The sequence below is a fragment of the Scatophagus argus genome, chromosome 17 (genome assembly GCF_020382885.2).
Source record: "Scatophagus argus isolate fScaArg1 chromosome 17, fScaArg1.pri, whole genome shotgun sequence".
NCBI lineage: Eukaryota > Metazoa > Chordata > Actinopteri > Scatophagidae > Scatophagus > Scatophagus argus.
Window position 1 is genome coordinate 9,459,564 of NC_058509.1, and position 21,606 is coordinate 9,481,169.

At 40.5% G+C, this 21,606-nt stretch overlaps 1 protein-coding gene across 4 annotated transcripts; it reads left to right on the plus strand.

Moving 5' to 3' along the window:
- Positions 1–550: 550 nt before the first annotated feature.
- Positions 551–21,321, plus strand: grhl2b (grainyhead-like transcription factor 2b). Of its 4 annotated transcripts, none has more exons than XM_046418337.1 (16): positions 551–710; positions 5,974–6,163; positions 7,082–7,149; positions 8,145–8,547; positions 9,129–9,187; positions 9,350–9,506; positions 10,706–10,817; positions 15,358–15,452; positions 16,818–16,976; positions 17,745–17,802; positions 18,624–18,763; positions 19,218–19,255; positions 19,408–19,499; positions 20,031–20,116; positions 20,224–20,288; positions 20,361–21,321. In XM_046418337.1, exons 2-16 carry the CDS (start codon positions 6,098–6,100, stop codon positions 20,473–20,475), a joined length of 1,713 nt encoding a protein of 570 aa, XP_046274293.1. In that variant the 5' UTR covers positions 551–710; positions 5,974–6,097; the 3' UTR covers positions 20,476–21,321. The 4 variants fall into 4 exon arrangements, with proteins under 4 accessions (XP_046274293.1, XP_046274290.1, XP_046274291.1 ...); XM_046418334.1 differs by lacking the exon at positions 551–710 and adding an exon at positions 3,764–3,956; XM_046418335.1 differs by lacking the exon at positions 551–710 and adding an exon at positions 3,765–3,956 and having other exon boundaries at positions 8,145–8,529.
- The last annotated feature ends 285 nt before the right edge of the window (positions 21,322–21,606 follow it).

A 21,606-nucleotide genomic window follows, 5' to 3' on the forward strand; every position in this document is an offset into this window, starting at 1 on the left:
AACAAAGACAGACAACCACACAAGCACACACTCACACCGAGGGGCAAGCACATATTTTTTTTCTTCCATGCAATTGCAGAGAACATCAAGTTGCTGATGTTTCACTATTGATCGATGCTGATGAAATGACTGAGCAGCCCTATGCAAAAATGTTTACCCTTAAAATGACATATTATTTAGTTGTTGCCCTACACTGAGTTATGAGAAAATCAATATACATAATCTTGAACAAAATAAGCATCATTTTGTGTGAACCTTCGCCCTTTAGATGACTGCTCAGGTTTTCAGGGGTACATCTGGGATGTTCAGAAATGTACTTGATCATATCTATTGATTGAATGCGCACAGGTAGGTTAAAGGAAAAATCCGGAGACTGGAGAAAGAGTGAAAATGCATTCATAGATGACACAAATGTCCACAGAAAAGTTTGAAAATTATGTGAATACCTGAAAATTACCTGATTAAATAGCCTGTTCATCTGTCTAGTTATCCCTGTTCTACTTTGTTCGACCCTCATCTCTCTCTCATCCCACTGCTTGGTCCATCCCTACTTCCTGTGTTCCTCCCTCATGTCCACCTGGAGGACAGCACATCCCCCAGCAACTCTGCCTCTGCCTCAGCTGTGAGTCTCTGCAATCAGAAAGGTAGACTCAGACACCTAATCCCAGCCAAGTCCAGACAAGCTGCTTCTCCCTGCGAAAAAACTCCTGGTATGTAGGATACATCTTTCACCTCTCTCACAGAGTGGGACACACACACACACACACACACACACAGTGGAACAGTGGAAGGTATTCTGTGGCTCCTGGCCCCTGACTTTCCAGTCTTGCCCATGCCTGCTTGTGGCAGCTTGTACGGTAGCCTTCAAACTATTTCATCTGTCGCACTTCCACATGGCAGACATTCCATCTGGGAGAAGTCATGTGGGGAAAGGTTGTATATTAGGTTTTTTTTGTCCAATTGCAGTTGTTTAATGGTTGTTTTCCCTCTCTTTGCAGTCTTTTTGTGTTTCTTTGAGGTTGGTTTGTGTCTCTTTTGTGTTGTTGTTTATTTTTTTTTTGTATCTCTTTTAAAGAGATGTTGAAACACATTTTTTTAAGTCCACTTTGTGGCATTCAGTGGCATCTAGCAGTGAAGCGACAGACTACGACCAACTGAACACTCCTCAACTCAACCCGCCCTCTCAAATGCTTGGTAGAACCTACAGAGGCCGCTAACAAGATCTTAGTTTTAGGTGATTATACACTAATGAAAACATGTTGTCTGCAATTAGATCCCCCTAAATCCTACACATGGGGCCTTTTACAACATAGTCACACAGAGGCTGTGGGCACACACTTCGGGGCCCACTCACTCAGTAATTCATTCATGTAAATGGTAAAACGTGGTAAAAAAGAAGAGGAATACTTGGAATATGTCTGCTAAATTTATCTCTGAGGGGTTTTTTTTAATCTCTTTGCCTTTTGTTGTTCTGCTGTTCATCCCTCTGACTGTGTGTTGCTGGGAGAAAAGGACTCCACCTGTATTTATCTTGCAGCTCCATTTAAACACAAACAGAGAGAGCTCAGCAAAGGCCCAGGTGCTCTGTAAAACAAATTAGACAAGGGAGTATAGTAGTGATCATCCGCAGGGCACGCAAACACATGCTTGCTCCTAACACAGACACACACACACACACACACACACACCAGTGACGGTTAAACTGAATCTGAAACATAAATTTTAGATTTCCATAGATGAACACCTGCAGGCATTCATAAGCAAAAGGCTCACATTTTGTGAGCCTTTAAACCAGTTTGAAACTGGTTTTATGTTTTCTGAAAATCCAACTCTGCTTAATGCAGCAGACAGCTAAAATATTTTGCAGCTATCAGACAAATATAGTGCAATGAAAAGTACTCTGCTTCCCTCTGAAAGGTATTCCCAACTATGTAAAAATATTGCAAGAAGTATATATATATGCATATACTTTTCTTATGTCTTACATTACCAGATCATGGCTCAGGTGGAGCAAGTTTTATACAGTTCAAGTATGTAGTCTGGTCCAGTGGTTCCCAACCTAGGGCTGAAGGTGCTTCCAAAAGGTCACAAGATTAATCAGAGGGGTCATTAGATTATTATTTGGGTAGGGAAAAACGCACCACTGCACACATTTTTATTATTTTGGGGGGACTTTTCTCTTTTTTTATTCTCTTGTCGTGCATTTAAATTCAGCAGTCTGAGAAGAGGGGAAATGTCTCTTCAACAATTCACTTAACAACTCGGTCATCATATTGCTGAACTGAACTTTCTTTATGACTTAATGGAAAGAGCAAAACAAGTGCGATCAAATCCACAACCACTACTGTCCATAACAATATGAGACACCACATATTATCTGCTATACCTGCACTAATAATTAAGTACAGAATTTTACCAGGCACCTTATATTTAGAGTTTAAAGTTAGAGTTATTTAGAGATATTGCTTATCTACCATTTAAACACTGTGACATTCAATTTGGCCTGCCACACTTAAAATACAGACCTAATAATAAATCACTGTTCATGCTGCTTTATTCCTAGGTAACAAAAAAAAAAGTTCTTTAAATAGGTCGGATCCCTAATTATTAAGAGTCAAGATGTTTGTTTTTTTTTATTGTCACTTGAGCTGTTTACAATAACAGTGAACAGTGAAACAACTCAGCGTTCCTCCAGGGAACCAGGTGCTACATTAGAATTTAAACACACCTATAATAATTGTACACAGTGCAAACCAGCTGAAGACTACATAATGCACGAGGACGATGCACTGTATACACACAGCACAAAGACTATGTATAGGGTGCAAACAAAATAAAGAAAGAAGACATTAAAAACAAGGATCAGCACTGATGGTTTATCAGTCTATGTGTATGGTAAAGCATTTAGGGTGAGTGGTCCTCTCAGCAGCACTTCACCACTGTATCACACACACACACACACACACACATACATTGTTTGCTCTAGCAGGGTAATCCCAAACACTGGGATCTCCTCATACAATGGCTTCATTAAGAGGCACAATGGCATTGTGTCAGCTAATGACGGGGCTCCTCCCTGCCCTCTGTCTACTCTGAGATTACCTGAGACACAGACGAGTCAGTGTAAAAATCTACAGGCGGAAAAGGTTAAATCGGTGGCTTGGGGAAGGAGGAACAACTGTGGATGTGTGTGTGTGTGTATGTGTGTCAGTACGAGGCCATCTGTGAGCATGTGCAGTCATGCATCAAGTCCTACCATTCCAACACTCTTTAACCCTGTTTTTGTAAACCACTTTCATTGTAGGATAACATCAGATCTAAATCTAAAAAAAATGTCTACTTTACGTGTTAAACCTGACGAGTTCCCCGTGTGTTGTTTTGTTTTGTTTTGTTTTACCTCTGCGCCTTCAATACGGTCTATTCGTTAGCTTGCAGGTGAGGTGGGCCTCTACCTGTCTCGCTGACCTTTTAGCCAATCAGAGCCCAGCTTGGCTCTGCGACAGCCAATCAGAGGCAGACTCGCCCTCAACCCCTCAATTCTCTTGCAGTGAAAGAATTTCGGCCCGAAAGTTGACCCGCTGCCATTAAAGCGAGTCAAGGCAAATATTATAATGCACTGCAGCAGGATATGTTGATATATTTCATAATCTGCGTACAAACATAACGCAAGAGACGCAGAGTGATTATTGGCTGTTGGGGGACAAAAGCGGCTTTACCTGCCAGGTGGAGTGGAGGAGTGTGAGAGGACAGTGTGTGAGAGAGAGAGAGAGGGAGAGGGAGGGAGAGGGAGGCGAAGAGAGAGAGAGAGAGAGAGAAGAAGCGGGGCGAGAAAAGTCGACTTACCTGTAGCCCAACTTCTGGCAGCTCACTCACTCTATTACCTGCTCCGACTTGAAAGTCCAGTTTCACAAGGAAGAATCGTAGAGGAAGCAAAATATGTCACAGGAGACAGACAAGTAAGTGATCGAGTCAGCGGAGAGGATCTTTGATGATTTCAACTTGAAGAGATTAGTGGGGGGGGGGGCACTTTGAACTGTTTCTTTTTTACTCACTAATTCTAAAGAAAACTATTTTAAATTCTCTATTAGGCTGTAACATAGGATGAAACAGTGTCACTGTATGGTTGTGTTACTTTCGGAAATTTATGACTGACATTAAACTTGTTTTCCTGGAGGAAAAAGATGTCAAGTAAACTTGGCGCCGTGGAGTTCGTTAGAGCGGAATTCGCCATTTTTTGACTGATGGGGGCAAAAAGCCGTCAAAGTGCAAGGACCGGACTCTCTAAACACGTTCATGTCTGTGACTGAAAACAGAGTTTTGACTCGACTGTTGCATTGCATTATATTTGTCAACACAACAGGTGAGGACCTGTTCGTGAGTGAGGACAGATTGCGTTGCCTGTTTTCGTCCTGTGTTGTTTTGGAACTCCAGAAACCCCTTCATTTATATTCAAGGAGAAATAATAACTTGTTTTTGATTATAATCAAAGCTACCTCCTGCTAATAATTCTGCTTTGTTTAATTTTGTAATATCTAATATATATATATATATATATAATATTAATCTTAAAATATCACAGAGGAACAAATGTGTTTTAGCTTGACCAAATCACAATAATTTCAATAATTCAATTCTTAGAAAAACTTTTTGATGATCTTAATACAGCTCTACATGGGGATAACTGTATTACTAATAAATTACTGATGTCACGTACTTGGATCATTACTGACATATAGCAGTGGCTCCTAACCAGATGACCACTCATTATTTCATTACTGTTACTACTCTTAGGGTATTACTGATCAATGCAATTGTTTGTATTTGAATATAAATCAGCCAAATGTCTCTGAAATCTCTAAATGTGGTTGCCTGTAATATTTCTCAGTGACAAAAACTAGCTACCATTATTGTCACATGCAGTGGTAATATTTTGTCAAATCCACCAGAGTAGAGTCGTTTATGCGGGAATGTTTTTTACCTGCATGTCTGCTCCGTATACCTGCAGGTGTGGTTTCCATTGAGAAGCCAAATGTGTAATAAGTGTAGGCTCAACAAAAGAAAAGCTGTTTAATTTGCAGCTGTAGTGACATGGACAATGCTTTGATAAAGCTGCAAAAAGAAAAAAAGCAAAATGTGTAAAAATGATGAGCATTAAGAAATAACCTTTACAATCTTAATATTAAAAGGCGGTTATGGTGTTTGTCACATCTTTCTCTGTAAAGGTTTACATCAGTGTGGCATCACAGTTTAGAGGTGAGACTAACAAGGTTTGTTTAATTTGGCAGGTGGATCTGGCAGGCAGGAGTTAATGCCGTTTTGAAAAACCACAGTGATAATTCAAATGAGTAATTCCATGTGACAAATCTGTTATTTGAGTAAGGCATGCAGTAAATTTCACTGCCAAGAACATCCCTAATTAATACTCCTTGTTTATATCGATTACACAATTTCAATTTGATTCGAACACTTTGTCGGAGCCACAGACAAGTAAACATAAAGAGAGAAATTCATGTGTGCAAGGCTAAAACATCATAAATGATTAAATCTGAGACTTTTTCAGGAAGGTGTGATATTATGCTGACACTATTCATTTTACAAGTGCAAGATGACGCATTTGCAGCCTCTCTTGTGACTGGATGAGATTGAAGAGATGTTGTGACAACACAGTGTGTTTAACTGGTCTGTGATCTTGACTTAAGTGGGCCTAAAGATTAGAGAAACAAACCCATGTGCACACACTGCAGGCATTAAAAGAGCTGCAATGTCATTTTTTTCATTATTATTTCAATGTTTTGTTCATTTATTTGATATGGAAAATGTCCAAAATATTGACAAATGATCATGTCTTTCTGAGTTCAGAATATAATTTATTTAATCTGTTAGAAAAAAAAGCTCAAAACATTTTAAACAGTGGAAAGCATATGAATTTGTCTCATCCTTTGAGTTAAAATGTTTACGTGTGTCTGTCGTCAGTAAGCGTCTGGTGGTGGTGGTTCCCAACGAGAGCTCCTTCCCTTCGGTGCGGCGGGCCTACACCAGCGAGGACGAGGCATGGAGGTCGTACCTGGAGAACCCGCTGACAGCCGCCACCAAGGCCATGATGAGCATCAACGGGGACGAGGACAGCGCCAACGCCCTGGGCCTCCTTTACGAGTACTACAAGGTGCGGAAAACTACTCAGAGTCATGATATGTTTGGTGTAAATGGAGATGACGGTGAGGAAGACAGTGCTGTGATTGATGTTTTTCTTTGACTTATCTGATGATAAATTGAATGTCTTTGGGTGTTGGACAAAGCAAGATATTTGAAGACGTCACATTGGGCTGAGGGAAACTGCAGTTTGCCTTAAATAACACTTTTTGTCATTTCCTGACAGCTTACGGACAAAATGATGAATAAAATGAGAACATTCAGTGGTCGCCCTCGCTGTCGATAACACAAATGTGCTGCAACATTTTTACTTTGAGGAAGTAAAGCTTGTTCTAAGATTCACTTGACTTTGAAATAAGTACCATAAAAGTAAAAGTTGAATTTGGATGCGAAAGACGCTTGGATGTTGCTCAGTGCCGTTCTGAGCTGAATCACCTCAGACTTTAACTGTACATTCAACAGAAAGCCTTGAGGACAGGATCAAGTCACGTCTGATGATTCAGATTATTCAGCTGAGCAGTTTTGTGTTTTATAGAAAAACAACATGATTTAGCAAAAGTATAGAAAAAAGATTTAGCACAATACAAGTTTGTCATTTAAAAGCATATTAATGTAGACGTCTGGACATTTCTCAATCAAGCTGGCCGTCTCAACGTCTAAATCACTGAATCAATGAATTCATAACACACTAATTGTTATTTCACCACATGTCTGACTGCATGAATGCTAAAAATGCAAATGTGCAGCGGCCTGAAGTGAACAGGCGACAGCTATTTTCTGCTGTTTCAGTAAACATGATGAACGAGATACACGAGTCACTCATCCAAAACAGACTGTTTGGGGAATAAAAACAAACATGTCAAGTAAAGACTGCAAACCACATTTTAAATGATGACAACCAACTAAACGCGTCCTCCTTTCTTCCCTCCAGGTGCCTAAAGAAAAGAGGCTTCTGCCAGTTTCCAAAGCCAGTGACATAACGGAGGAGCCGGAGAAAAGGTCAGTAAATTTGGGTGTCTCGCTCAAGGTTGCACATGTACAGGCAGAAAGACACTGAAAAAATGCAAAACATGTAGTTGCTAGCAGACCTTTCCCAGCAATGTGTGGAATTAAATCCTGGTGCTCAGATACTGTAGTATTTATACATGCTGCACTCGTGGCTGAATAGATTAAATGTAAAACAATTTAATATGAAAAGCTTTCCGTTTTATGAAGAACTAAAGCACCGTTTTCCTTAACATGATAAATGTGCATATCGAAGATAGTAGTGGTAAGAGACCCGTATGCATGTGTGCAATACCATGGACGAGTGAGTCCTGAAGTAGTGACACTGAATGAAAGAGGCTGGACTGAGGCCAGTAAAAACCTGCTGATTCCTGCAGATAAAAAGAGGAAATCCTAATAAAAGGGTAACTTACTGATCATTAGAAAAACATTCCCTCATTTTTTGGTGCAAATGGGAGAAATCCAGCTTTCTAGCAAGAGTGAGGATGCATCATTACATTACTTCTACCTGTAATTCTACCTGTTCTCACCCGCATTAGCCAGCACCAACACTCATACGCCTTCCAATGTGATTCTCAACATACAAGCATGTTTAACAAATCATCAGATGTGCCAATTTTAAAACAAGTTTTTTTACACAGTAAAATAAACATGTTTATTTTCTTGCATTGTACTCTTAGCAGTTGTACTACTTTTTAGTGTGCCTTTTCACTCCCTGCTTGCCTCTCTTTCCCAGTCTTATTACTGTTATACAAACAGTTTACTTTCAGCTGCTGATCACACAAAAGGTGAAATTTTTGAGGCCTTCAAAAATAACCAGTTAACAAAATTATGAAAGCGTTTTTTTCATCTAAAAAGTTTAACTGGTTTTACAACAGCTGTTAATAAAAGGCGTAACAGCGTTAGTCCCGGTGGATTTTTATGCTGTAATATGCTGACTGACGTGGCCAAAAGCAGCATTTACTCATTTCAACCCTATTCTCGTTCAGGTCTACGTTGCCAAGCAATCCCAGCAGCCAAAGCGAGGTGGAGACAGTGGACAACCGCGTTCAGGTCCTCAAATCCGTCCCCGTCAACCTGTCACTGAACACGGAGCATCAGGAGACCAAACGGGAGCAGTTCAACGGCTCGACGGGGGCTGGGGGAGCATCAGGGGATGACGGCTCACCAGCTGTGGCTGTGGTGAAGGCCGAGATGTACGCGCCCGTCTTCATGACGGGAGCGGGACTTCACTATCGGGTGGAAGGCGAAGAGTCGACGAGGGTGATCTACGAACAGAGTCCGTACGAGGTGACCACCGTCAGCCACAGCTCGTACGTGAAAGAAGACCAGCAGAGTCCGCCTGACAGCCCATATGAAGAGGAGAGAGACACGGTGAGAAAGGATGAGCAGGTACTCTGTTATTACAGGAAAATACACCCTAAAACAGCAGTGACCAAAGTGGGAGGTGTAGAGTTAAATCTGAGGGGTTGTGAGATCATTTCCTGGACAGGAGAGATTGAAAAACATATCATCTACACAAAATGATGTTCATTTTTCTGGCTATTCTATTTTCTTGTTCAATATTATCTGGTTTTAAGCTTTTGTAACCTAAATAATGAAGCAGTTTAAGGTGGGAAAATAAAGCATTTCTTCACTCACTTCACCATTAAAAACACATTTGAAAATGGCTGTTGTTGACACGTAAAAGTGTGGAGTTGTTGTGTGATGGCAGATAGCTGTTTAAATATGATTCACTGAGGAGCATGAAGGTTTGTTACCTCAACAGGAATATACAAGTAGCTGTTCAATGCGATCCCCGCTAGCCTGAGATCTTCACGTCGTCTCTCTGATCGTTTTTTTTGTGTCAATACTGTTGATTAACTGTTGTTTTTTCTTCTTCTTTCATTTACAGCATTGTTTAAGCAGTTCCTCTCCTGTCATTATGGCAAAATAAATTTCCTCTTTCTGTTTGTTTTCTGCATTCTCAACAGAAGTATCACACACCTTCCTCTCTGGCTACAGACGACTTCTTATTTCACCAGGAGGGAGTGTAAGTCATTCAGAGTACAATCATTTCCACTCATTATTGCAGCACAATTATCTGGATATTTAAACATGTTGCCATGCCATTTTGAAATCGAAACACCGACCTGATTATTGTTGTTGCACCCCTGTCATGTATCCCTCTGTATGTGTGCGTTTGCGTGTGCAGTGACAGCTTCCAGTACACGCTGGATGCCACTCGCTCGTTGCGTCAGAAGCAGGGTGAGGGGCCGATGACGTACCTGAACAAAGGCCAGTTCTACGCCGTGACACTCAACGAGCTCAGTGCCAACAAACGCCTCCGTCACCCCATCAGCAAAGTCCGGGTGAGCTGATCTCTTCATATTCATTGGTTTATCTTCAGTTGATTTTCATTTGGCCATAGTTTAGTCAGGTTTATTTTACATGATGTCTACTTCAAGTAAGTCTTATTTTGACCTTATCCACAGAAAATACCATCAGGATTTTATTTAGTATGTAATTTAAGTCTGACCAAACCTGAAGAATGCTCTTAAGCTTTAAGCTCTTTTTTTTCATGAATGCATTAATGTGTAATGTGAAAGGTGTCCCTCATATTGGGAAACCCACAGAGAGTTATTATCACTCAGCTCAGCTGTTCCTCTCAGGTCCACAGAGCGTTTTCACGTCCTTTAAGCTCATTGTTTCAGATTTACCGCCTGCAGCTTCACTGTTTTGACTCCTCCTCGCTGCTCTCATTCATGTAGTTTGCACATGCACCTGTTTTTTTGTGAAAAAAGTTCATTTATATATCATATTTCGTACACTGGGGCAATTGCTTCACATTAATAAAAGCTGATGAAGCTTCCATAAGCACAACATAATTAAAAGAAAGGACAAATTACATAAAGCAAAAAGCTCTGATAAAAACCCAATATAGTGCTAAACAGCAGTACGACAAAGTGAGTGACGAAGTGGTGAACAAAGCTGAGCATTTAGAAGATGACGAGCCAGATATGAATACTGGAGAATGAATACTGGACTTACGTTCATCGGGACTCCAATTGAAATGTCTGATCGATTAAAAGATAATTCTGGTTTGTTACAACTTGGATGTTGATTTTTGTGCTTTTGGCCATAACTTTTTATAGTTTTTATGGTGACATTTTACTCCCCAAAGTAATTACTGACACTACAGGTCTGATCACGAGAGGTGTGACGATCGGACAAGTTGATCTACAATAAATCACTGTATTTGGTGGTTAAACTGACAGTGAGTGTGCATAAATTGTTCATAATAAACCTTCATTACACAGGAAAATTGGATACATAAGTACAGCAAGAGCAGAAAGTCAAAATCAGATGGAAAACTAAGATAAGTTCAAGCCCTCTCGAAGTTTTAAATGTAAAGCATTTTAAAGCATAAAGCATATTACTAAGGAAGTCACAGGAGACTAGAATCTGATGGGATCTTATGCTACCCTGTCAGTCCCAAACACAGATAGATCTTGATCTAAAACTTGACAGTCGCTTGTTTTGGATTCATCGTTTGGTTTCTCCTCCTCAGAGTGTAATCATGGTGGTGTTCAGCGAAGACAAGAACCGAGACGAGCAGCTCAAATACTGGAAGTACTGGCACGCTCGGCAGCACACAGCCAAACAGAGGGTCTTAGACATCGGTAAGACTTACCACCTACTCCCTCTTCAGAGACTTTCTCCATGTTTGTATGTGAGCAAATTCTAAGACGGGGAAATGAATGAATGAAAACACATGAAGCAGAAGACAATGACAGATTTATGTAATTGCAAATGCTGGAATGCGCTCAGCTAATAAACAAGGCATGACCAAACTAAGAGCAAACAAGCCCCCACCCAATTGTCTGCCTGAGGCTGTTCAGCTGCCCACCATCTGACACCCACCCACACACACACACACCTGAATCTCTTAATGTCTAGGTGTTGCTGGGACTCACAACAGAAATCCTCTAATCTCCTCGACATTGCCCGTGAGATTGCACAAAACACCAGTGTGAGAAAAAAAAAACAAACTTGACAGTCCAAAACAATGTGACAAACTTTCTCTTGCTGCATTTCCCACGGATGTCTGCTGGCAATCTGAAGCCTCATACTCGTAAGACTTTTGACCTTTTGTCTGCCGTTTGTTTTCGGTTAATGGATTTGAATTTGAACCAAGCTTTTCTATGCCTTGTTGAATGAGTGTGTGAGAAGCTTGTAGGCAGTTAGCTCTTGACAAGCTTGGGCCTGCTAGCCAGGCAGAGATTCTGAGGTATGTGGGAGACTTGGGGTGGATGGGACACACACACACACACACACACACACACACACACACACACCTATGCACAGCTTGTTGGGACAGGGAGAGGAATGCTAGCCGCACTGTTACCTCAGATGGTTTTGGTCTGTTGTAAGTAATTCTTGCCCAATTTAGATCTTCGTCTTAATTCCTGTATTTACCTGAACCAAAACAAATCAGTCTAAAATTCACACACATTTTTATATCTGCTTCAACAAATGTTCCCAGCCAGGTGTCAGGAAATAAATTTAAGGTGTCGTGAGATAGTTGGTGTGGTAGGAAATAAGAAAAGTAATAAATTCAGCTGCGCAAAATAGATGTTTGTTACAAATAGGAATCGCTTTGTAGTAAAGGAATAGTGTGCTGTTTTGTCAAATATGCTTACGCAGAGAGATGAGATGACTCGTACCGTGATCATATGAAACTATAGCCAAGGCATGTTTAGCTTGGCTCAGCATAAAGACTGGAAACAGAGGGGGGAATCAGCTGGCCTGGCTCTGACCATGGGTACCAGCACCTCTTACACTCACTAATTAACACAGTAACAGGAAATAGCATTTCTTATATAACGATGAATTGACATCTTTACACTTTGTTTTTAAACAAATTAATTAAACAAACTAGATTTAACCTGTTATTAGTTTTAGTTAATGAGCTTAACCAGCTGCTGGTAGGTGGATTTTTCTGTTGGACAGGCTAGCAGTTTCCTGCTGTTTCCAGTCTTAATGCTAAGCTAAGCTAACTGTAGCTTCATATTTACCATACAGACGTGAGGGTGATATTGATCCTCTCATCTAATTCTCAGAAGAAGAAAGAGAAGAGTTTTACCAAAAACTATTCCTTAAAGGCAAAGAAACCACTGTCCTCAAAAATGAAAACAATAAAGCTATTTATGTTCATTTGACTCCTCGGTCAAAGTCATCTCTGTTGTTTCTCTGCTAACTGATTTGAAGATGACAGATTTCTTCTTGTTAAGGTAAAGTGTGCCAGCATGGTTTGCCTTTCAGAATCCCCATTGGCTTTTGCCAGTGTAATGAGTGCATGAGTGTGTTTTTCTTTGTGTGTATGAGCCATAGATAGTGTGCATCTATAGCTTCACCCACAGCTTGCAAATTTGTTTCCATCACACTGACACATGCAGGCATACACACAGATCCTTATCTGCCCGTAAATATGTGCGAATGCTTTCAGCATGCACAAACACAGTTCCCCGAGATAGATTCAGGAACTGGAGTTGGAAAAATCAGTTATTTCATCCTGATAATTTTCGGCCTGTTTATGTATTCCTTTATACTAGGGCTGCAACTTATTTTCATCATTGATTAATCTGTGGGTTAGAATCAATAATATGCTAGTGAAAAAGAACCATCACAATTAGCAAAAGCCCAAGCTGACAGACATTATATAGATAAAAGTATTGGGACACGTGACCTTTACACCATCAGGGTCTTTATTAATTTTGCATTCTAAACACATAGACAGCTATAACAGCTTCCAGTTTGTGGGAATTTTTGTCCATTCCTGCAGTAGAGCGTTTGTGAGGTCACACACTGATGTTGGACCAGAAGGCCTGGCTCACAATCTCTGTTCCAGTTCATCTCAAAGGTGATGGGTGGGGTTGAGATCAGGTCTCTGTGTGGGCCAGTCGAGTTCTTCTACACCAGACTCATCCAACCATGTCTTTATGGACTTTGCTTTGTGCACTGAGGCATAGTCATGCTGGAACAGAAAATGGGCTTCCCCAAACTGTTCCCACAAAGTTGGAGGTATAGCATTGTCCAAAATGTCTTGGTATGCTGGAGCATTAATATTTCCCTTCATTGGAATTAAGGGGCCAAGCCCAAACCCTGAAAAATGGCCCCACCCCAATACGTTTATCTTTGCAGTGTATTTATATTGCTTGTGTTGTCTAACTTCAGGAACCCTGCAAATATTCACATTTGTGAAGTTGTAATCAAAATTTTTCAGGTCTAATTTATGTATGTCGGTGTATTAAGGTGGAAAATCTCTACTCAAACAGCTCTATAGGTCAAATGACAGACCCCCTCCACCATGCTCCCCAGAGCCAGGTCAGCCTGTAGCTGGATGCAGCCTGTAACCTGAAGCCGTCTGGAGAACTGATTTGAATAGCGGTGGAGGGGTTGTCAGAGGGGTGGGGGTTGTCATCATGCCCCTGGGCTGCATCACAGAATGGATCATTTGAATGGGACTATTTAACCGAGTGTACTGGCAGATAAGCATGTTGCTGCCTGCCCTGCTGCTTTGTGCACCTGCTGAAGAACCAGGAAGTGTCGCTGCGACGGCTGTTCGCATGATGGAGGAGGTCAGAGGTCACTGAAGGAGACACTCTGAGACAAGCTTTGCCTTCAAAGAAGTTAAGCCCAAACCATGTGTCTCAAACCATCATTGTCTGTTAAACAGACTGACTTCTACACATTTTTATTCTGGCAAACCAAAGCCGAAGTGCTTGTTGGATGGTTGGTGCAGAACCCTCCATCCCTTATAAATGTTGGATGAGGATTGGATCATTTCTGTAACTTATCTATTTGGTCTGTTTTTTCATTCTTAACTATTTCCGTCCCTTTTTCATGTGAACATCTAAGTCCAACATTATGAACGTCTTCCAGGAGAGACTTTCTTTCTGAAAATGTGAGCCATTATCCTTTTTTAAATAGAAGCTTTTCAATCCGCCTTCCATTCAGAAGAACTATAAATACTTTTACCAACAATGTGCCAGTCCTTCTCTCAATACATGTACACTTTCCTACCACGTCCACGCCTGTTTGTTCTTCCTGAATATGTAATTCTTTAGGTAAGAACAGGCCACTCACACATACGGTAAAGTTTAATTTTTTTGTGTAATTTCCTACTTGGCACTGTAGTTTTTATCAAACGATACTCAAACATTTCGTAAAATGTGTATTATTTGGGAACTATTTTCAGCCATGGATTAACACTGGATTTTTGTAATTCTAGTAATTACAGAAGCAAGATGGTGTAAATAAAATAAACTATGGCGCACATGCTCATTATAATGAAGGAACATGTCCGCCTGTACATCAGTGCGGCTCACTGATGTGTCTTTCATAGTGTTTGGACAACAACGGTGTTCTGTGGCACAGACAAATAAGGCCTTGGCTACACAGACAAAGTTTGCTAGTTAGATCAATTCATTGCTATTGAAGATCATAAAATATCACCAGCAATATTCTTTAAATCAATAGACTTTGGTTGGACTTTTGATCTAAATCAGCTCAGGAATCTTACACTCCCATGAGCAAACATTGCTGTTACGAAAAACTGCTTTTGATAGTTTAACGACGACAACTCATCTCCAAAATCTTACATTTTCAGAAACTGAGAAAAACACACCCGTTTTCCACTTGAACATCATTTAATGGTCAGCTCACGTCTAGGCATGTCAGCATACTAGCGTACCCAACAACTTAGTTGAAGTCCCTTTAGTCTGAAGTCACCCAGGTCAACAATAGCCACTGATGTGCTCATGTGGCTTTTAATAGGTTCTCTGAGTCCGATAGCCTCCTGTGTTTCCTCCTGCTGCCTTTGAAGCCTTTGAGAGCTTGTTTGCCCAAACAGATAAGGATTTATCTTCTAAAATTGAAGCGTGCCATTTGATTGCTTATCTTAACAAGCAATAGCTACCTGCTTGTGCCATTTATTGACCAATTTTGACTGTGGTTTTTTTTTCTTCTTCAGAGGGGACAATGTTTGGTTAGGTTTCTTAAAAAGCTGATGATGTAGGAACATTTAAGTAAAATCTGGCTATATGTAGACTCAAAGCACTCCTTCTGGGACACTTCTGAAACATGCTTTTACAGCAGAAGTCATATTTGAAAGGTTGTTGTCATTGCAGAAATAAACTATCCCTTTGTTTGTCCTCACAGCTGATTACAAGGAGAGTTTCAACACAATCGGCAACATTGAAGAAATTGCCTACAACGCCATCTCCTTCACCTGGGACGTAAATGAAGAGGCCAAGGTACAAAACACAATCTCTTTTTTTTTTTTTTTTTTTTTTTTATTGCAGGATATAAATGTCACTGTAATTTTCCCAGAAACTGATCTACTGTATTTACTCTGGCAGGAGGCGGTTTGTGGATGTTTAAAAAGTAGCAGGACAGGTTTTTTTTGTGCTGATTCAAGTATTGGCCAACAAATGCGCTCTCTTGACAAATTAACCGGCGTCTCACTGTGATGGAATCGCCTAACCTGTAGACATCACCACCACTGAGGAGATCACTTAAAACAGTGTTGAAAGAAATAACCTACCAGTACAAGCATCAAAAGCCTAAAGCAGCTTCTTTGCGTCGACTGGTATGTTTTTGACTGATGGGCAGCGTTGTGTGCTTTTGCTCTGTTTGTCGTCTTTGTCTTTGTGAAGCCCACTCCTTTGTGGCCACTCCTTAGATGGAGCCACGTCACTGTTTGAACTCCAGAGGCCCCCAAGGGCCAACACACACCAATCCCCGTCCCCACCCTCTCTTGTTTGTTTTGCCCTCATTTCTGTGAGAATGCGACTGACTCTGTGTGTGTGTGTGTGTGTGTGTGTGTGTGTGTGTGTGAGTCAGCCTCTGTTTGTGTGTGTTATGTGACTCTTTCATTGTAATGGCCGCCCGGGGACAAAGACATTGCTGGAGGAAATGCAAGCACACATCTCTGGGCCAATATTGACTCTTTCTCTTTCTCTATCCCTATGTTTCTCTTAATCTGTGTGACTGTTGAGCTTAAGTCTATCGGGAACAGGTGCAGTGGCGAGTTAGGTTATTGCAAATGCTTCTCCGGTCTTAAAAGGAAATTTTCTTCTGCTTCTGAACAGCCTCTAAATAATAATAAGATACAGTCAAATAGCTTCGCATTTGCAGCCAGCCCTTTGAGTGCAGCCAAAATGCTCATGTGGTCTGGGATGAAATTGAGTTTGACACCCCTGCTGTAGACATTTAAATTTGACCTGTAAACACAAAGAAGCATTTGAAATACTCAGTGTGAAAGGATGTAGTAATGGATTGGCATGCAGTGTATGTCTGAGAGGGTGCAAATGTCTGAGCTTGAAGTCCCCACTCATGTTTTGTTTTTTTTTTTAAATAATATTTGTTCCTCGACCACAAATAAATAGAAAACTTTCAAATACATGCAGGGTTTTTCATTTTGTGTTCATGTCCATTATGTTGGAGGAGTTGTCGACATGTGGAACTGTGGAACAGATGTTTTTGTGGGCTAAATTGTGTATAAAACAATGACAATCCTTTCCCTTAAGAAAATACCTGCAACACCAAATTCTTTGCCTTTTAACCTGAAGTATGGAAATCTCTGCTCTCCCTCCCTCAATCCTTTGTGTTCTTGGCAGATCTTCATCACAGTCAACTGTCTGAGCACAGACTTCTCCTCTCAGAAGGGAGTCAAGGGTCTCCCTCTGATGATCCAGATTGACACATACAGCTACAACAATCGCAGCAACAAGCCGCTGCACAGGGCCTACTCACAGATCAAGGTCTTCTGTGACAAGGTGAGAAATCCCTTCCTCAACACCGGTTATCAGGGACTGGTTGAATGAAGCTCTTTCGTCAGTTTCTTTGTAAATTGTCGGTTTATAAAGAAGATAACTGACCAGGAAGTCCATGTTGTCCTTATGAATATATGTTTTTTTTTTAAATTTAGCTTGAAATGGTTGTTTTACACGATTAATGTTGCTTCATCCAGTGTGAAATAAACCCTAACTGCATTTGTCACTCCTTTGTTTTTTTTTTTGAAAAAAATGCATTTCTTGGAGAGAAAATATCTTACAAGATGAGAAGCTTTACTAGTATTCCTGTTTAAAGACAACTGATTGAATATTAATTTGCGGCTGTCAAAAAAAGTGACAAAAAGGTGATTTAATAGGTTTGCGAGTTAATGTTTCTACGATGGGTTGATCTGTTGGGATCTTTGCCATAAACTAAAGATGCTGCCATATATGTGTGGCAAGTGCCTTCCACAAAATGACTGCATAGTATTCAGTGAGAAAGTTAAATCATGACATCAGTTCTCCCTCTAGTGGTCTCACCTGCACAGTGAGCCTCCAGATACACCTGCACACACAAACACACACACACACACACACACACACACACACACACACACACATACGAGACATTTGACATTTCTTAAAATTGAGACTTTTCTGTCCAATAAAAATGATGCGATCATTTTGTGTAAGACTTGAGTGTAAAGGGGGCTTCAGAGCATTTCGACAAACTGATATGTTCAATAACTTTTTGTTTGTTGTTTTTCTCAGGGGGCAGAGAGGAAAATAAGAGACGAGGAAAGAAAACTGTTCCGCAAGAAGTCAAAAGGTTTGAGCTGCACAAAAGTCTTTCTGTTTCAATTTAACGTCAACATCAGCAGTCAGTCAGGACAAAGCATTTAGCAGAGGGAGAAGAAGGAGGAGGAGGAGGAGGAAGACATATGAGAAATACAGAAGGGTCCATTTATGTATTCCATCTAGACAACAAAAGATGTCTGCAATTTATTTTTCCGAAGACCGATTGTTCCATATGTGAGAAATTGAAGTCGCTCTGTTTGCCGAAGACTGCAGTAGTTCACATGAGGGTAGAATTTAAAATATCAGACGAAATTCTGAAAATTTAACGTATTTCATCTAACAGGATATCAAAGTTTTTGATTTTTTTTCATGATGATTGGAGATTTATTAACCACAATTTGCAGTCCACTACACAGGCAAAAGTATCCAGACACACCTCTTTAAGGGACACTCTGGGATTGGGCTCGGCCTCTTACTTTCATTGACCTGACTGGCCCACACAGAGTCCTGACATCAACCCCACTGAACACCTTTGGGATGAACTTGAATGGACTACTACTGCATGAATGGGCAAAAATTCCCACAGAAACAGCTGCAAAGTTGTTAATGTATTTAGACTGTGATGTCATTAAAGTCCCTGTTGGTGTAATGTAAAGTCAGGTGTCCCAATACTTTTGTCCATATAGTGTATTTGTTGACAGTTCTGATGACCAGTTTGATGTACTGTGGGCTCAGTTTTTAACAGTTCAAAAATCCGTCTGCACATGATAATTCATTGATTAATTTATAATAACTCTCTTTTTGCTGGGAAAATCTGTTCATTTCTAAATTTTCTGTTTCAATGGTGTTTAGGGAAAGATGGAGGCATAGGCGTGATGACTGTTCCCAAGAAGTCTGACACCACCTATTTCAAGACTATGACCGACCTGGAAGCTCAGCCTGTCCTCTTTATCCCTGATGTTCACTTTGGCAACCTGCAGAGGGCTGGACAGGTAGATCACCCTCACATACATTCCTCTCTATAAGCAAAAGTGCAAAAACCTGTTTTCTTATAAGCTTAATCTGCTGAAAGGTGAAATTGGAGTCACAGCTTAGTGTCAGATTGACCAGGTGGCCACTTAATGACATCCAGCTTTGAGCTGCTTGTACTTCACTTGAGCATTTACATTTTCTGCTGTTTTCTACTTCTACTTGGCTGCATTTCAAACAACATTCTACTTTTTCATCTTGCTCCAGTTATTTGACAGATGTAGTTTTGGCCCCTTACAAACTAGGCCCACATTTAAGACTTACGAGTTTTTAGCATACTTACGTAGGAGTGGATTGCAGGACTTTATTTGTGATGCAGTATTTTTACATAGTTGCTTTGGTGCTTTTTAAGTAAATGATCTGAAGAATGTTTTTAGTCATGCATACTTTAAACTTACGTTAACATTTGATTTCCAGGTGTTTACCTTCAACACGGAGGAGATCGAGAGGGAAGGGTGAGTGTATGAGCAACATTTCCATTCCCATCGGGTCATACAAATATAAACTATGCAAATGAAAGCAATACGTACAGAGGAGGCCAATGTTACCACAAATGCAAACACATCGCATGTGAGTATGACACACGCTTGTTTTTGTGTGTTTTCAGGGGCGTGCTGGTGAAGAGGATGTTCAGGCCGTCAGATGAAGATCTTTGTCCCTCACCTCACAAACAGATCAAAGAGGAGATGCACAAGAGAGGTACAGGGTGACTGCTTCTTCCCCTGCTTTTATCTGTTTCATCGTCAGTGCAGACCTGAGAAATACCAGTTTCAGTCTGATTTTCAGTGAGGGAACACAAACCAGACTAAACCTAACTAGTCTGTAACAATATGTGTCAAACCAATCCTGACTGAGTGACAGATTCTGCCTCTTCCAGCTCTTTTGGTTCATTTCCGTCACGGATGCATATCAGGCTGTAGATCAGCTGTTGCTTGGTCTGTATTCAGGGTTACGCATCAGTTTTTCTGTGATTAACTTCTGACTCCTGATGGTTTTTCTCATAATTTGTTTAATAACTAATCAATTAAAATAAAAAAAATGTTACTTGATAATGAAAAGACATTTACTAGTAACCAGTTTTACAGACCAAAGCCACATTCCTTAGACAGGAATGTGACAACCATGCAAAGATTGCCAGCTTGTGTGACACCAAAGTCTAATATTCACATCTGTCTTCAATTTTTGCTCTGCTCATACGTTGAAGGTTTATTCTCTCTCCTCTCTTTGCAGTACTGTTGTACGTAAGAAAGGAGACAGACGAGGTGTTTGACGCTCTGATGCTGAAGTCTCCCACCCTCAGAGGGCTGATGGATGCTGTGAGTGATTGCATGTGAAAGTGAGAGTCAAAAGCACAGCGTGTTTGCAGCAGAGCACATGTTTTTTAAAAACTGTTTCTTTTTTTTTTTTTCTCACTCACTCTCAGATATCAGAGAAGTATGGCGTGCCCACAGAGCGGATAGCCAAAGTGTACAAGAAAAGTAAAAAAGGGTGAGTAAGGCAGCAGATTCGGAACCTCTTGTTATGCACATAAAATTATAACTTAACTGTCTTTTGGGTCAGGATTCTGGTTAACATGGACGACAACATCATCGAGCATTACTCCAACGAAGACACCTTCATCCTCCACATCGACAGCTACGCGGACTCCTACAAGATCACGCTGACGGAGATCTGACAGATCGTAATCCAGGAAATAGAGATGCTGTGACTGGTGGTTGGCTGAAATCTACGAGGCTGCTATTGATTGGCTGTTAAGCTGACTGACAGTATTGGAGACAGTCCATTGGTGGCGTTGCTCTGATGCTCTGAGGTCAACGCCGACACACCTGTTCCCTCTTTGACACTGTTACACTATGAAGCGAGTCGTATTTTCTGCACAGGAAGAGGACGACTCAAAATAAAAAGAGGACACTAGAGAAATTCACACAAACTGGTTGTATTTACTTCCTCATTGTATTCACCCTCTGTGCTGTGAGGGGAAATGCTGAGATATGACCCATGTCCGCCACAGTTTTTATTGTATAAAAGAATTTGTACTTTTACTTTCATTCTGTACAGTCCTGTGTTTTTGCCAAATAACACATCAGGAGTAGACTCATGAAATGCCTGATGTACTGTATGTAGCCACAGCTTGAATTAGTTGGTCCTAAGTAATTTAGCAGCTTCTTTGCATGCCAGCCTTTGTTTTTGTTAGATGTGTTATTATTTATTAATGAGTTTAATGACAATGTTTTGCATTTCCTAACCAATTTATCCAAGAATTTCAAGTACTTTACATTTTAGTGATATTTTTCTTACAGTCACCCTCTTTAAGAGTACTCAAGGAGTTTTTAAATGGGTTACCCATTGTTGTACTATTCACATGTCAGCATAAATATATTTGTAGGACCTTACTTGAGATGGTGATGACTTTAAAAAAAACCTGTAAACAACTTCTGAGGGGTGACAAATGGCACTTGGCTGTTGTGTAGTTTTTATGTGCTTGTTTTTTGTTGAAAAAATGAATAAAGATATAAACACATGTCATTTTTGAAGTCTTTGGAGCTCCATGAAGGCACACCTAAGGCACAGATTTCTTTGAGCTAAATGCCAATGTACAAACTAACTTGCTCACAACAACAAAACATACTGATGTCAAGCAGGTATAGCAGGGACTTTCCACTGTTATGACAGCCCATTATTCCAAAACCCCAATAGTTCACAAAATGTCCCATAGACCCAAAACCCCATTTGTCTGTATTATCTCCAAAAACAAAAGCCTGTGAATGCTTATTGTTCTGAACATACACAGTGCCTGGAGCTAGTT